Here is a 15,231-nt window from a genome sequence, read left to right on the forward strand (position 1 = left end):
ATAACCTTTTCACAGCTCCTTAAATACTAAAAGACAAGATTGGTTAGTGAAAATATGAAAACATGGTTCTTCTGATATCATTTTCTTTTCTAAAGAAGTAGTCCATATTAAGACAGAGAGACCCGTAGCAGAAATAAAAACTATGCATATATGCCTCAGTTGACGGAAAACCCTAGAACCGACGTGGTAAAAAAGAAGAATCAAAACCCTCGTTTCAAAGGGTGATTAGAAAGCAATTTCCTTAAAATATATTAAAAAAAAACTATCACCGACCTTGAAACCCACAATTCCATCTTTCCATTTTTCTAATCAAATGGTTATAAGGGCAAGAGATTTTACACCGCGTTAGAAATTAGAGTCTAGTATTTTTCAAAAAGTATTGATCCAATCCGTCCGTTTGATGGGGCACAACTTAAATAGATTGTGCCCAAAAATCATTTCCATAAGACGAACCCAATCCTCCTGTGTATATACAGAAGTTTCCATAATATGCAGCTCTTCTGCAATTCTTACTTCGCCAAAGTAACAAACTAATTTTAACAAAATAATAGAGTTGTTCTAAGAATTGGGCAGTGGTCTTGTTCCTGCTATTATTGTATCATCTTTCTTTATTTAATATAATCATAGGGGTCTCCCTGACTCCAGCTTACCCATCAAACATTAGGTTCGCCTCCAAAATCGACGCCCTTAATTGTGTTGTTACAGATGTTTCAATGGATTAATGTTGTTCCCTCCAAAAGATGTCGTAAATGATTCCCGAAAAGGCACGTCTTGCTTATAATAACGTGTGACGATGATTCAGATTCCCGCCGATAAAATTTTCAAGAATTCGCCAGGTGTTGAACGTCGACAAGTTGCTCTAGGATCTCTTTGAAGCTCGGACGTTCTGAGAATGAACTCCGTATTACCGAGCCCTAACTTGTCAAGGTCTCCACCGATATTCCTAAAGCTCAAATTAAGTGTTTGTGTTGCCTGTCATAAAAAATCGGTACCAAGAGACAGACATTCAAGAAGACTCGGGATTGAATACTACTTCCTTGACCCAGGTACGTCTCAAGGAAGTTGGGGGCAAAGATGTTAGGGGTGAAATTCGCTCCTCCCTCATATGTTTGACACATGGCACTAAGCCTAAATAAGAAACTACCCTCGCCTTTTAAGAAAGGAGGTATAAAAAGGACTCTCCTTCTCCAGCTTCATAACATCTCCAAAGAGGAGAGTGCTTCAAACGGAAAGTCCTCGATAAGCGCGCCAACTCTCCTCCAAGGTTGATAAATAAGAGTATAAACCAGTTCCCGCAAGGAAAATTGGTGTCTATCTCCAAAGGAAATCGCCCAATAAGGAAAGACATCTATAAGGCAAGTCTCCTAAACTGTACCCCATGCTTAAAGGTACGCATCTTGAATCCTCTCCCTCACAATAACAATGACTCTTGGATTCATCTCTCCAATTCTCCAATTGCTTCGTTTATCTCCTATTGTGTCGATTTCTAGCTTCAGCGTCGGAGTGGTCTCCTGAAGCCATAACTCTAAGACTCCTAACTTGTTTTCTATGAGCGCAGTTCAATCACATACTGTGAGGGAGAGGATTTCGACATCATCAGATTCCAATAATCAGTTTTGGAGTCAAAATCAATTCTAAAAAATCCAAAAAAGAACAGACCTTAAACGATTAGATACCCAACTTTAATGATTCTCCATGTCACAAACAAAGACTGCCCTTGTATTTCTAGAAAGTTCTTAGAGAGGAAAATATCCACATCAGTTTTTTTCTTTACAACGGCACTCCCACTTTATTTTACACTTCTTCCAATCGCATATCCACAGCTTTTGGGGAGAGAAATTATAAATCACAATACGCTTTTCTAATTATCAGGAAGGTGAAATCTAAAAAAAGGGAGTGCCATTATCAAACAAGGGAGTTCACATTGTCAGGGATACCCAGTTGTGGGGTGTGATAGTGGAACATCCGGTCCGTTCATCTTGTTGGCTCAACTACATAGAAGCACATATCCGAACCAAAACCGTCAGCTAATCTTAACCGTCCAATCATTGCTTTACAAATGTCTATTTAAATAAACAGTTCAGGTTGACGGTCCAGATTGTCTGATGAGCTTGACTCTTCCCACTTCGGAGTATAATACAACCGTGATTGGTCACACTAGATGAACGGTTCAGATCATGCTCCGCACACGTCAGTGAGGACATGCACAATTGTCTCATGTAGGGAAATAATCCCACCGCTCAAACGTCGTTCTCCATAATCACTGTTTGAATTCAGCATCTTGTGGCAGTTTCGTAATTTGGTCATGAATGAGGGCTATTTTCCAAGATTTCTAGTGGGCTGTCCCAAGTAAAAAAAAGGGGGGTTGAATATATCGTTTGTCTCAACTTTAATCACTGATACTGGTTCTATTCTACTACCGACTTAGCCAACCACCAAAAGCCATCATTCCCCACCATTATCTGCAAAAATGCCCTCAAAACCAACCAAAAGCCCCCAAATCTGCTGATCTGGGTCTCCATCTTAAAAAATGGGGAAAACCCATTTGCCTGAAACTCTTCTTTCTCTTATATTCTTCTCAAATTTCGTTTTAATGGGGGAATCAGGCATTGGTGTGAATTGGGGGGCTCTTTCTTCTCACAAACTCTCTCCATCTGTCGTGGTTGATCTTATGAAGGAAAACAAGATAGAGAAAGTGAAGCTTTTTGATGTTGATCCTATTGTTCTTAAAGGGCTGATGGGGAGTGGGATTCAAGTGATGGTTGGGATCCCAAATGAGATGTTGGAGTTGTTTGGATCTTCATCCGTCGCGTCAGATTTGTGGGTTAGGGAAAATGTTTCCAGATATGCAGTTAAAGGAGGTGTTGATATTAGGTATGGGCAGTTTTGTCAGATTTGGGTTCTATTTTTCATTTGCTCATTTCTTCTTAAACGGTTGATATGTTGGCATTTATTGTTGTTTTCTGTATGGGGGTTAGATTGCTGCCTTAACTTTATTGTTTCTTATTTGGGACGTTTGATTTATTTTTATTTTTATTATTTTTTGTTTAGTACCGTTTTATTTTGCGAGCTGGGCCGATTTATAGAGATTTTAACTCCTTTTCTTTTTCTTCGGTTTCCATGTTCTGGGTTTTGAGTCATTTGATTGAATTTTGTGTATGTTTGAAGTGTCAATAATCATTTGTAGGATAATAGAGAAGAAACAGGGAACTCCAATGGGTTGGTGAATTATAAATTTGAGGGTATTTGTTCATTAGATTTCTTTTGAAACTAGAGTGAGTGATGAACAGTAAAGTTGGTCCTGATGCAATGAAACAGCGGTCTGAACAGGTGGTTTGGAGATATCAATGTTTGTTTTCAGCTATCTAATTTACTAAATGTGGACCGTTTATTAGAAGATTATTAATATAGATAGCAATCCCCATGGTCTCTTGCTTTCAGTAAATTGAAAATTCTTTTTTTTTAATCCCCTGAATTTGCCGTTAGGGAGGATGGGAGGGCGGCATTTCATGGCTAATGGATGGTTATTTTGTTAACCACATGGCGTTCGTGTCTAAACGTTGAATCTTAACCAAACTATAAGATATCCAGCTGTCCAATTCATGGTTTCACTCAATCATGGGGGCTAATATAATTTCTATCCTGAACCATGGGAAAACTTGAAACCAAATACCCTTTTTTTCTTGAATGAAGGTACATTTCTTTGAAGAAAAACAACGATCATAGAAAAACGACGACAAAAATAAGCAAAAACAGCTAACAAACTAAGTAGTCAGAAAGAATTGTAGCTATGCGATTGAGAGGTCGAGTAGGAAGGATCAAGGAAGTCAAAAATCTCCAAGCTGGCTCTAACCACCCACATACGGGCCAAGCAATCTGCCTCACTATTGGCCGATTTACTGACATGCCTGAAACAAACAAACAGATAACAAATCTTCTTTTAAACTACATTATTTGGACACCTTTAAGTGTGACCCTTGCCCATCTCAAATGTTTAAAATTTTAAGCACGAAAACTTAATGGTGCGAGGCCGCATTAAATAGTTCGGATGTAGAGGGGCCTAGGAGAGTAGGTGGGGGAATCTGGGATACATGAAGCTGGTAAAAAAACAAGTATTGGAGAACCCTTCGGAAGAGTGGATGCCCGTATTTGAAAGTTGCCATTTTTAGTTAAGTTTGATCCATAGTGGTTGCCGAAGAGTATTTTCAAAAATAGAATACATTCAAAATGTTGGAATTCGTAGTCAATAAGCACTGCGTTTTATAAAGAGAAGAGGTGTTCGATTGATCAAAATACAAATTGATTCTCACAATTGTGGAAAGGGGTTTGATATTTTTGAATGGTAAAGAGAAAGGAGAAAAGAAGTTCGCAACCGAGGTGGTCGGAACAAGGAGAGATCAAAAAGGACAAAAAGGAGAGAAAGCAATCAAACAAACAATAAGAGCCCTCGAGGGGGAAGGAAATTTTCAAAAAATCTCTAGAGCCTCTCTGCCCACACCCGCCCACCCTAATATGTCTGCTTTATTATTTGCCGATATCAGCACATGATGAAAACAAACATGAGTCTGCTACTCGCACCTGGATCTTGTTTACCATGGCATCAAATCTCCAAGGGTGAGGGTGGCTGCCATCTAGCCATCTGAATACGTTTAGCGAGTCACCCTCTACAATCAACCTGCATAATTCCCTCACCTCAGTTAATCGAATACCGTGCAGGACTGATCTCAGTCCCTCTTCATTGGAATCCGGGATCCTGATGGGGCCGGAGAAAGTCCACCTGATCGTCTCTTAGAACTCCTCCAGTGTTTTTAAAGCCAAACTTTGATGGTCTGGGTTTGCGTAATCCATGGCCTAAAGGGGATTGATATTTCCACACATAAAAGGCAATAACTACATGGACTCCTTTATAGCTTTGTAATATTAGCAGGTTTAGGCAGTTACCTCATTTGTAATATTAGACAGTTACCTCATTTGTTAATCTTTAAAATACTTAAAAAACTGAAAGAAAAGATAACATATTGAAATAAGAAAATAAAGGGCGGTCATAGTAACACCATCCATCAACCATTTGAGCTACTTTGGGATTAGCTCTTCTATGAATGGAAACGGAGAATAGGTTTATCTCTCAGTCAGGGGGTTGTTCCAATTACTTAAATGCAAATTATTACATTTAAATGCTTGAAGTTGTATTGTGGCAAAGCTCAGTGCTGCAAACTCATCTCCATGGGCTGAAGCTCTCAAAATTAACAACAGATTTTAATCATCTCATCACATTTCGCATACAGACCTCCTTATAGCTTCACCATGATCATTATTGGTCCATAAAATCTGACTTTTTATATAGTGAACCTGCACGCATGTGAATATAGCAAAAAAAAACCAATAGGGCCCCATATTTGGGTGACCTATACCATTCATTTGTTGGGTCCAGACATTGATAGGGCCTACCCCAATAATCTTCTCCAAAGGATGATCCTGACCCTCCAGCCTCGATTTTTTTTTTTTTTTTTTTTTTAATTTCAAGGAAACCCAGGCTTTCTATGCCACGAAACCCATTTTTCTTTTGGAATTACACCCTTTACATCATTTATTAATGAACTCCATATAACATTCCAAACCACTTCTCGAGAAAAAATTGGGAACTTTTTTTGTTTCTCCCACATTTTATTATATGGAAAGTTCATATTGTCCAACAGCCTCAGAATATGTTTTTAACAGATCTATGATAGTACAGAAGGCAGAATGGTATAAAACATCCATTCTACTCTTGCCATAGAGATACTGATTTGGACTGTCATTCATGAAAACCAAGAACTAGAGACATTGACTTTGGTAGTTCAAGGGGTTTTGAAACAGGGCCCACATATTTTGATTAGTTCCCTGTTTTTATCCATGGAGTCCAAGTAGGATCTTATTTGTCCTTGTGTAGATTTTTTTGTTTACGATTGTTGAATTTAGGAAGTTGGGAAAGAATTTTATGTATATTATAAGCCTTGGGACATTAAAAAAAAAGTGGATAGAATTGGATTATTACACTTTTCGAGAGCTTTGCAAGTTTGCAGCCTCTTTTGTGTTTTTTGAATTCATGACTTCAATCAATGCTGGATTCTATTAACACTCTAGGTGGATTCGTAGGGTTCAATGGTTTCTTCCTTTGATTTGGTGTTTCTTCCTTACGTCGATTCCTAAGGGACCAAAATTGTTTTCTTTTTGTTTTTTAATGATGGACAACTTTTGTTACTGAGGATAAAAAGAGGAGACTGAGATGATCACTGCAACCCAAGGAATGCCAAATGGTAAATGGATTCTTTTGGGTAAATATCTCTTTCATCTATCTTAGCTCTTTATTTAGGTTTTGATCTTGTGTTTTCTATCCATAGGTTAATAATTAATCTTTCACTATCAATTTTGCTTGTTTATGCTTTGTATCTGTAGGGCTGTTTTATCTTCGCATATTTTCTTTTCTACAACCCTATAAGGTCAGTCTCTCTAGGTTCCTTCCCATCTTGCTTAATCTACAAGCCACGAACATTTTTTAAACCCAGTGTTTTCAATCTTATTTGGAAACCCCACCTTTTTCCATTATTCCCATCTTGAAGATACACATTCATTTTTCTCATCTCTAAACCGTTAGACAAGTTCTGATTACACTCAGATCTAATAAGTGATCTTAGTTTAACCTGTCAATTCAGTTTACTTGTTTAATAAGTGATATAGATTCAGTTCTTGCCTAGGCTAGTGTGCACACAAGATTGACTATAGGGTCCATGTCTACAATTTCCTGTAGTTTTTCAGAACTTCTAGTCCATCCTTTACGCTAATTTCAGGTGATTTCTAAACAAAATCCTTTACTATCTTTAATTTCAGCACATCCCTTCAGTTTCCCGTGTGTAATTTTACACTTCTCACAGCTGTCCTAAATCAAACCCTCAAAAGAAAATCACAAAATCCACAGGAAGGTATAACAGCCGTCACATGGTACAGATGCTACAAGTAGATACAAAATTCTTCGTATGAAGGCACATCAATCCATACAAATATGCATCATGTCACAAAAGAGTTTTAACAGCCTTCACTCTAGAATTTTTTTTTGAAAATTGACTTTTATTAATCCATAGAAAGCCAGGAGGGGACAAGGTGTCCCCATCCAGGAGGGGAAAGCCTTCACTCTAGAATAGAGCTGCTAAAAGAAGCACTTGGCAAGCCACGAGAATCCGCATGAGTCCAATTGAATCAAAGCAGCCCACTAAGAATTGCTCAGCATCTACACTCTGCCAAAGAGAAAAAGCACATCAATACCCACAAAGCACTACACCCAATGATTGAGAACACCTCAATCTTTGATAACATAGAAGTCCAAGCAAATTGGCACCAATTTGCGCAAGTTACAACATCACACAAAACAGAGCAGCAATTCACGAGATGGTCTAGTCCTTCACACTTGGCAGTAAATCCCTCAAGAAAACACAGCAATCTTTAAGGAGACACAGTCGTGCACACTGAGGGGAGTTATCTTCTCGTGACTTGCAGGCACATCAACCCACTCTTGAACGCATCAGTCCACAGTTACACAAAAATTCCCATCAAGAGCAGTCCATGTCCCAAGCAAACTGAATCATATTGTAGTCTTCATCGAAACTGCTTCATATCAATTCTATCATCTCCTTGTTAGCACTAAGAGCTCATCAACTGAAACACACTAGGCCACAACAACCAGAGGGCATCCCATAGGGATGTCTATACACCAAAGAAAGATAGAACCCTAGGTTTTCAAGAAGAAATAAGAGGAAGCTAGTTGGTGTAGAAAATTAGGGCTCCAAAGTCTTTATATATTAGACAAGGTGTCACCCTTGATATTTGATCCAACGACAGTCATCTTTATAAGAAATTGTCTTTGGATCAAACACTAAGGACGGCAGGTTTGTCGTACCCCCATGACATGCAGTTATGCGCATACACCGTATGCTTCTTCTCAAACAAGAAAATAGGAGAAGATTAGGACTATAAAAAACTAAACATATGGATTAGGGTCAGAATTTTGCTCATGAATTGGTTAAGATTATGGTTACAAATAGCAGAGGTAAGGTTTCTAGTATTAATGTCCCAAATTTTATTATACAATTCCCTTCTTTTTTTTAATGGTAACTGATTTTATTAAAGAGGGAAAAAAGGGAAACTGACCGAAGAAGCCAAGATGAAAAAACAAGAAGGAACAAAGGTACAGAGAAAAGATGGGAAAAAAATACAAAGTCAAGGAGAAAGAAAATAAAAAATGGCCCGCCTATTTATTATAGAATTTCTAGAATTAGAGATTCAAAGGATATTGTCTAGGATTTTGAATTTGATAGAGAAAGAACCAGAGTGTTGGAGTCTTGGAGATGAAGAAAGGCTAGGATTTCAAACTTTTATGGATGGGGAAATAAAATTTCGAAGGTTGGAAGCGAGGAAAGAAAACTGAAGGTTTTAGAAGATAACTAGGGTTTTGAAAACATGAGGAAGAAATCTAGGGTTTCGAAAACATGTCATCAGGTGGCTTAAGGGGAGTGATTCCGCCCCTTGGAGATTTTGCTCAATAGTTTCAGAGATTCAAGACCAAGTGGAGGGCTCAGCTATTTCATATCATCACGTCAAAAGATCAGCAAATGGGGGCACTGATAGAATGGCTAGGGAAGGGGTTCTCAAGATAGCCTAGAACTATTTGATTATCTCAGTTGTGCATGTGTTTCTTATATTACTCGGTATTGGTGCTACCTTGTATTGACCATCTCAGTCGCGGGTCCTCCCATTTCTTCTTATTAATATAATCCTTTGTCATTAAAAAAAATCTAGGGTTTAAAAAAATGCTAGTGGATGCAAATAAGGTTTACAAATTGAAGGAGATAGGTTGGGTTTTCAGATGGAGAACATACGTCTTCATGAACTAGATCTGACACGTCTTCTAGATCTTGGTTAGATCTCGAATGCATGCTTTAATACCATGTTAAAGTTGATGTATGTCCACAATAGAGTTCACATGGAAGGAGAGAATAGGGGAAAAGAGAGAACGGAAGTAGACAGGAAAAAAGAGGATAAAATTCGTATAGATCCCAAAGCCCATGAAATGGTATATTTATAATATTCACTTTAACATAATTACAAGAAGTACCACCATTCCCATCCTAATGATGGGCCTTATCAAATTAACACAAATAAAACTAATTAGCATGAGATACTAAGTCTAACGAACATAATATACGTGTAGGTGCCGTGGGTCTTATTTAACTTCTGTTCTTTCTCAATAGCTGGAGTCACTTATAGTACTTGTAACATGTGGAATTCTTGAATTAATTGATGTACTTCCTATATCCCGTGTGACAAGAACGTAGTTATATATGCATTTCTCCATCATCAGCCAGATATAGGTTTCACTTGAACCTCAACATAATGCATGTAATTACATAAAAGGCATATTGTCGGTGGTAGAGAGATGCACTGTAATGTAGTGACCCAGGAGAAGAACCAAGACATGAGCTAAGAGGATTGTTTGTGACTTCAAGTTGGATGTTCATTGGGCCCACTTTATTGGATGCAGATGGGCCCCACTCTAACATGTTGCAGACTAACCGGGCCCAATCCAGGGTATTTTATTTCCATTGAAAGTGTTAGGCATTTTATTTCTATTGAATATTCTAAATAGGATTTTGCTTTTATATGTTTTAGTTTCTTTGGAAGTCTATTCCAAATAGAATTGAAATTTCATTCAAAATAGGACTTTACAGGGTCAACGGCATATTTTGAAAGCTATTTGATGCTTTTAGTTATTCATCGCAGGTACGTTGCAGTCGGCAATGAGCCCTTCCTCACAAGTTACTCAGGGCAATATCAGTCATTTGTTCTCCCTGCTCTGACCAATCTACAGCAGTCACTGGCAAAAGCTAATCTTGCAGGCTTTGTAAAGCTTGTTGTTCCTTGCAACGCCGATGCCTACGAATCTGCACTTCCTTCTCAAGGAGCTTTCCGGCCAGAGCTGGCCCAGATAATGAACCAGCTCGTCTCTTTTCTCAATGCGAACGGATCCCCATTTGTTGTCAACATCTATCCCTTCTTAAGTCTGTACCAGAGCTCAGATTTTCCACAAGACTATGCCTTCTTTGGAGGTACTTCTCACTCCGTTATAGACGGCCAAAATGTTTATTCCAATGCATTTGATGGTAACTTTGACACCTTAGTTGCTGCTCTTAATAGAATTGGTTATGGGCAGATGCCCATAGTTATCGGTGAGGTGGGTTGGCCGACAGATGGAGCTGTAAGCGCGAATATCAGTGCCGCGAGGGCCTTCAACCAAGGCCTAATAAATCATGTCTTGAGTAACAAAGGAACTCCTCTGAGACCTGGGGTCCCACCCGCCGATATTTATATTTTCAGTCTACTTGATGAAGAGCAAAAAAGTGTACTTCCAGGCAACTTTGAGCGGCATTGGGGAATTTTCTCTTTTGATGGCCAAGCAAAGTATTCTCTGAACCTTGGTTTGGGAAGTAGGCTATTGAAGAACGCCAAGGATGTCCAGTATCTTCCATCGAGGTGGTGTGTTGCAGACCCGACTAGAGATCTATCTGGGGTTACTAATCATATGAGGCTGGCTTGTAGCGCTGCGGATTGCACCACACTTTCGTATGGAGGATCGTGCAATGGTATCGGAGTGAAGGGAAATGTATCATATGCTTTCAACAGTTACTATCAGTTGCAAAAACAGCAATCGCAGAGCTGTGATTTTGATGGGCTTGGGTTGGTCACATTTCTCGACCCTTCGATTGGTGACTGCCGATTTCTAGTTGGAATTAATGATAATATTTCGTCGAGCATTGGGCGGGGAAGCTTATTTAGTGACTGGGCCATCTCCATGTGGGTTTTTGTGTTCTTGAGAATTTTGGGTTCTCTGTGATAGAGAAAAAATGGTTTCTTAAGTGGGTTTTAGTGGTGCCCATCTGAAACTTGTACGTTATATGTAGAAATAGAAAACTCAACTCTTTCAAGAGTATTATATTAAACATTATTCATTTCTGGTGCCCCTCTGAAACTTCTTACACTTCTTGCTAGTTATATGTAGGAAGTAGAGTACACTCTTTCAAGGAGTTACGATAGGGCTATCCGAGTGAGCATAAGGAACTGCGTTCCTCTGCCGCTCGGGGGAAGTTGTTTCTCCTGGATGTCCTCCTCTTCCTTTAGACGGTGAGTGGTGATTTCATGACATAGCAAGATGAGCGAATGAAACGATGTAGAGCCTCAACAGTTTGAGAGACCTTTGTCTCTCACATCTCGAGGCATATCATATTCTTGATCCTTGGTCATCCATGTGAAGGTTGACGTTTTCTGTGGAAAGATTATGTGGGTGTTTCTCTGGAAGTTGCAGCGGATTGAGCTTTGTGGATGGTTACTATGGACTATTTTTTTTCGATGTTACAGCGGAACAACTCTGAGGTTGGTGGCAGTTGGTGAATATTTTAGTTGGTTGTGGGTCCCTAGAAGATTCTTTTCAGTTTTTTTTTTAATCTGGTCTAGGAGTAGGAAAGGAGGGTGATTCTGTCTGAAGGCTTAATTTTAGAAGCTCATGAGAAGCCTAATCTAGCAACCTGTGTGACATTAGCATGGCATTGACCCTTGATTTTGTAGCTTCTATTACGCGAGTGAATAAACTAATCACACTTATAGAATCGTCCCATCTTTCCAATCAATGGCCTTGCAAACACACTCACAGGAAAAATGAGCAACCTTTCTTGTTGGGTTTTGTCTTGTTTCTCATTCAATGTGGGTTTCTTCTTTTGCTCGTTACTTAGGCCGTGTTTGTTTTAGATTTTGACAACCGAATGTGAGTCCAAAACTGATAATTGGACATACAATTAAATGTGATTTTGGGTCCAATAATTGATTTTGGACTCACAATCGGTTGTCAAGATAAAAGACCGAACAGGGCATAGTGTACCTAGGATTGTCATGGAGCATAGTAGAACTAAGAGAGAAAGATGAGAGTTAGTCTAGGAGTCTGTCTGACTATAACTAGATTTTGGGTGTGAAGAAAAACTTGAGTGTGAGAGAGATTCTATATATATTTGTGGGTTTTGGAAAGATCTATTGTAATTCTTGTGTTTTTGTTTTCTCATAGTAGATCATAATCTTACCCATTAAGTCCTAATCTAATACAAAGAGCTTAAAGAGAATGAATCCCAGCATAATATATAAATAAATAAATAGGGATTTGCTAGGCCATTTTGCGGAATTAAATGACTTTCGGCATGCAAAAGCTATCCCGAAATGGCTTTCCGCAAAATGGCCTAGCTTATACCTTTCGTGGCTGGCTTTTGCATGTGAGAGCTATTTATCACGGCTGGCTTTTGTGGAGAGCCAACCCAAATGGGTTTCTATTGTAAGCTCTTTGTATTAGGGATTTGCTAGGCCTATAAGGACTCTAGAGGCAAGATTTCTTGGCCTTATTCAGGACCTATAGGGGTTGCTGATTCTACTAAAGCAGAGGTTCAATTTGTTTTTCATGGCATAATTTTTTTGGAAAAGGATTGTTATGATAGGGTGGTGGGGGGTTGGATATCCACGAAGGGGGGAATATCACTCCCCAACCTTTTTTTCATGGAATATTGATTTATCAAGTGGTGGAAGAGGAGCAAGGAGGGCGGGGAGCCGAAGAGAGTTGAGAGGAAGAGTAGTGGCAGAAGCGAAAAAATTAGTAGGTACCCCTGCCCCCCTCTCTCTCTCAAATTAGTAGGTACGCATGCCTTCAAATTAGTAGGTACCCATGCCCTCTCTCTCTCTCTCTCTCTCTCTCTCTCTCTCTCTCTCTCTGTGCACGAAGCCAATATCCCATGAAAAAAAATCACAAAAAAAATCACAGTTGCCAAACATGGCTTAAGCCATTCCATTGCAAGGATAAGTAGGTCAAATAATTTAAAGAGAAAAGTACGGAATGCGGGCTGCGGATTGCGGGCACCTTTTAAAACAAGAACAAAAAACGGGCTAATCTTCAAAATCGGGTTGGAAAAAAACCCTGATACCCTTCTGACATCAACAGAAGAAACGTCATTCAACTTTCTTTTTCATTACTCTCCATTAAATTGGCGCTTTTCACGAGCCTTCTTTTGTTTCGTCTAAATGTGTATTTGAACCGACAGAACCTTGGGTTCGTTTTTATATTGGTCGTCGGAAATAACTAGAGACAGATGGATGCTTGACACGTGTTGGAAAACTTTTTGGAACATTGACAATCCAAAGTCAATCATTATCTTTTCTCACTTTCTCTTTTGGCTTAGAACGGTAACATTATTGAATACGTCTCTTTTGGCTTAGAACGGTAACATTATTGAATACGTCTCTTTTGGCTTAGAATCTTTTCACTTCTCTTTTGGTCCTCACTTCTCTTTTGGCTTATAACGGCAACGTTATTGAATACATCTCTTCTGGCTTAGAACGGCGACGTTATTGAATATTTTATTATTTCTCACGTCTCTTTTGGCTGAGAACGTCGTCGGATTCTAGAGTATGCCGCCGGAATATTAAGGGGTACGCCGGCAGAAATAGGGTCTACGTCGGCGGAATTCATGGGTACGCCAGCGTAAATAATGGGTACGCTGGCGTAAATAATAATGACCAAAAGAGAAGGGAAAAAGAATTCATGGATACTCCGGCGGAAATAGGGTGTACGCCGGCGTAAATAATGGGTACCAAAAGAGAATGGAAAAAGAATTCATGGGTACGCCGGCGGCGTACACCCTATTTCCGCCGGCGTAAATAATGAGGACCAAAAGAGAAGGGAAAAGATTCTAAGCCAAAACAGACGTATTCAATAATGTTACCGTTCCAAGCGGCGTAAATAATGGGGTACGCCGGCGTAAATAATGAGGACCAAAAGATAAAGAAAAAGGAATTCATGGGTACGCCGGTGGAAATAATGAGGACCAAAAGATAAAGGAAAAGAATTCATGGGTATGCCGGCGGAAATATTGTGTACGTCGCCTGCGGAAATAATCAGAACCAAAAGAGAAGGGAAAAGATTCTAAGCCAAAAGAGAAGTATTCAATAACGTTACCGTTCCAAGTCAAAAAGCCAAAAAGAAATTAATGAAAAAGGATAAACACATACCAGCATGCAATCCGTACTTCTCTCTTTACATTCTAAGTTAAAATGGAGCTCAAATGTTACGTTGTTATCTGAAGGCAGATGAAGGTGGGAAACCTACCCACTTTACACATTTTATCATTGCTCACAGTTCCAGCCCAACCTATTGTATATAAAGAATAAGATTACTTTATGATTGGCCGATGTGGGATTATTCTGTAATGCGCATGGGCTAATTATTCCTGAGTGGGTCTCCATATAGGAATTTCTCCACCTCCCCTGCCCCTAGGCACTTGGAAAAAAATCCAACTCGTTGATTCCGATGCCTCTCTTGATGGTCATCAATCGGCAATTGTAGGTCTCTTTCATGGGACCATCCAAAACCTCTTCTCTGTCAACGTTGAACCAGCCTCATTCATGAACTAGAAATCCAGACAATCTTTTATGGCATCCAACTCGCCCACACTCAACAGATAGATAAGCTATGGATAGAATCCGACTCTTTGATCGCAGTTCAAATCATTCGAGGCTCTTGTAACTGCCCATGTAGAATGATTCCCACCATCAACAAGATAAAAAAGCTGATATCCCGCGTTTCGTACTGGACCATCACCCATGCTTGGCGAGAAGCCAATGAAGCTGCTGACTACCTTTCCAAATTTGATTGCCCATGTAAAGGGACGGATATCCCTCACGAGATTATCCCCCATCCTCGTCATAGCATTGTATCTAAAGACTCCACAGTGTTGTGCGACATATAATTGTAGTTTTTTTCTATTTAATTCATTGATAGGGGTCTACCAAACCTCACATTAACCACCCACATTTCTCGTGTACTAGGTCCTACACCTATCTGTCTTGCAAGGAAAAAAAACATGGAGACCTCGTACTGCCACTATCAAGCGAGAGTCGGGTGTTGTTGCCTTACCTACATCTGCCATTGATGTTGTTGTGACTGCCACGCTAGTCCAATGCTTCTGCAATCAACACAATGAATTCCACTGAAGAGACTAAAGAACGTTTCATATATACCTAAATAAACAATATGTACTTTGAATAGCATTATTGTTCACATGTAATGTACTTTGAGTAATGTTTTCTAAGAAGGTACTCTCTTATATATGCCTATAT

At 39.3% G+C, this 15,231-nt stretch overlaps 1 protein-coding gene across 1 annotated transcript; it reads left to right on the top strand.

Annotated features, from left to right (window-relative positions):
- Window positions 1-2,398: 2,398 nt before the first annotated feature.
- On the top strand, window positions 2,399-11,047 carry LOC143856291 (O-Glycosyl hydrolases family 17 protein). Its single transcript, XM_077366473.1, has 2 exons — window positions 2,399-2,874; window positions 9,811-11,047. Exons 1-2 carry the CDS (start codon window positions 2,531-2,533, stop codon window positions 10,919-10,921), a joined length of 1,455 nt encoding a protein of 484 aa, XP_077222588.1. The 5' UTR covers window positions 2,399-2,530; the 3' UTR covers window positions 10,922-11,047.
- The last annotated feature ends 4,184 nt before the right edge of the window (window positions 11,048-15,231 follow it).

This window comes from Tasmannia lanceolata, unplaced genomic scaffold (genome assembly GCF_043159265.1).
Source record: "Tasmannia lanceolata isolate RefF3 unplaced genomic scaffold, GAP_Taslan_0.1 ptg000023l, whole genome shotgun sequence".
In the NCBI taxonomy this organism is placed as follows: domain Eukaryota; kingdom Viridiplantae; phylum Streptophyta; class Magnoliopsida; order Canellales; family Winteraceae; genus Tasmannia; species Tasmannia lanceolata.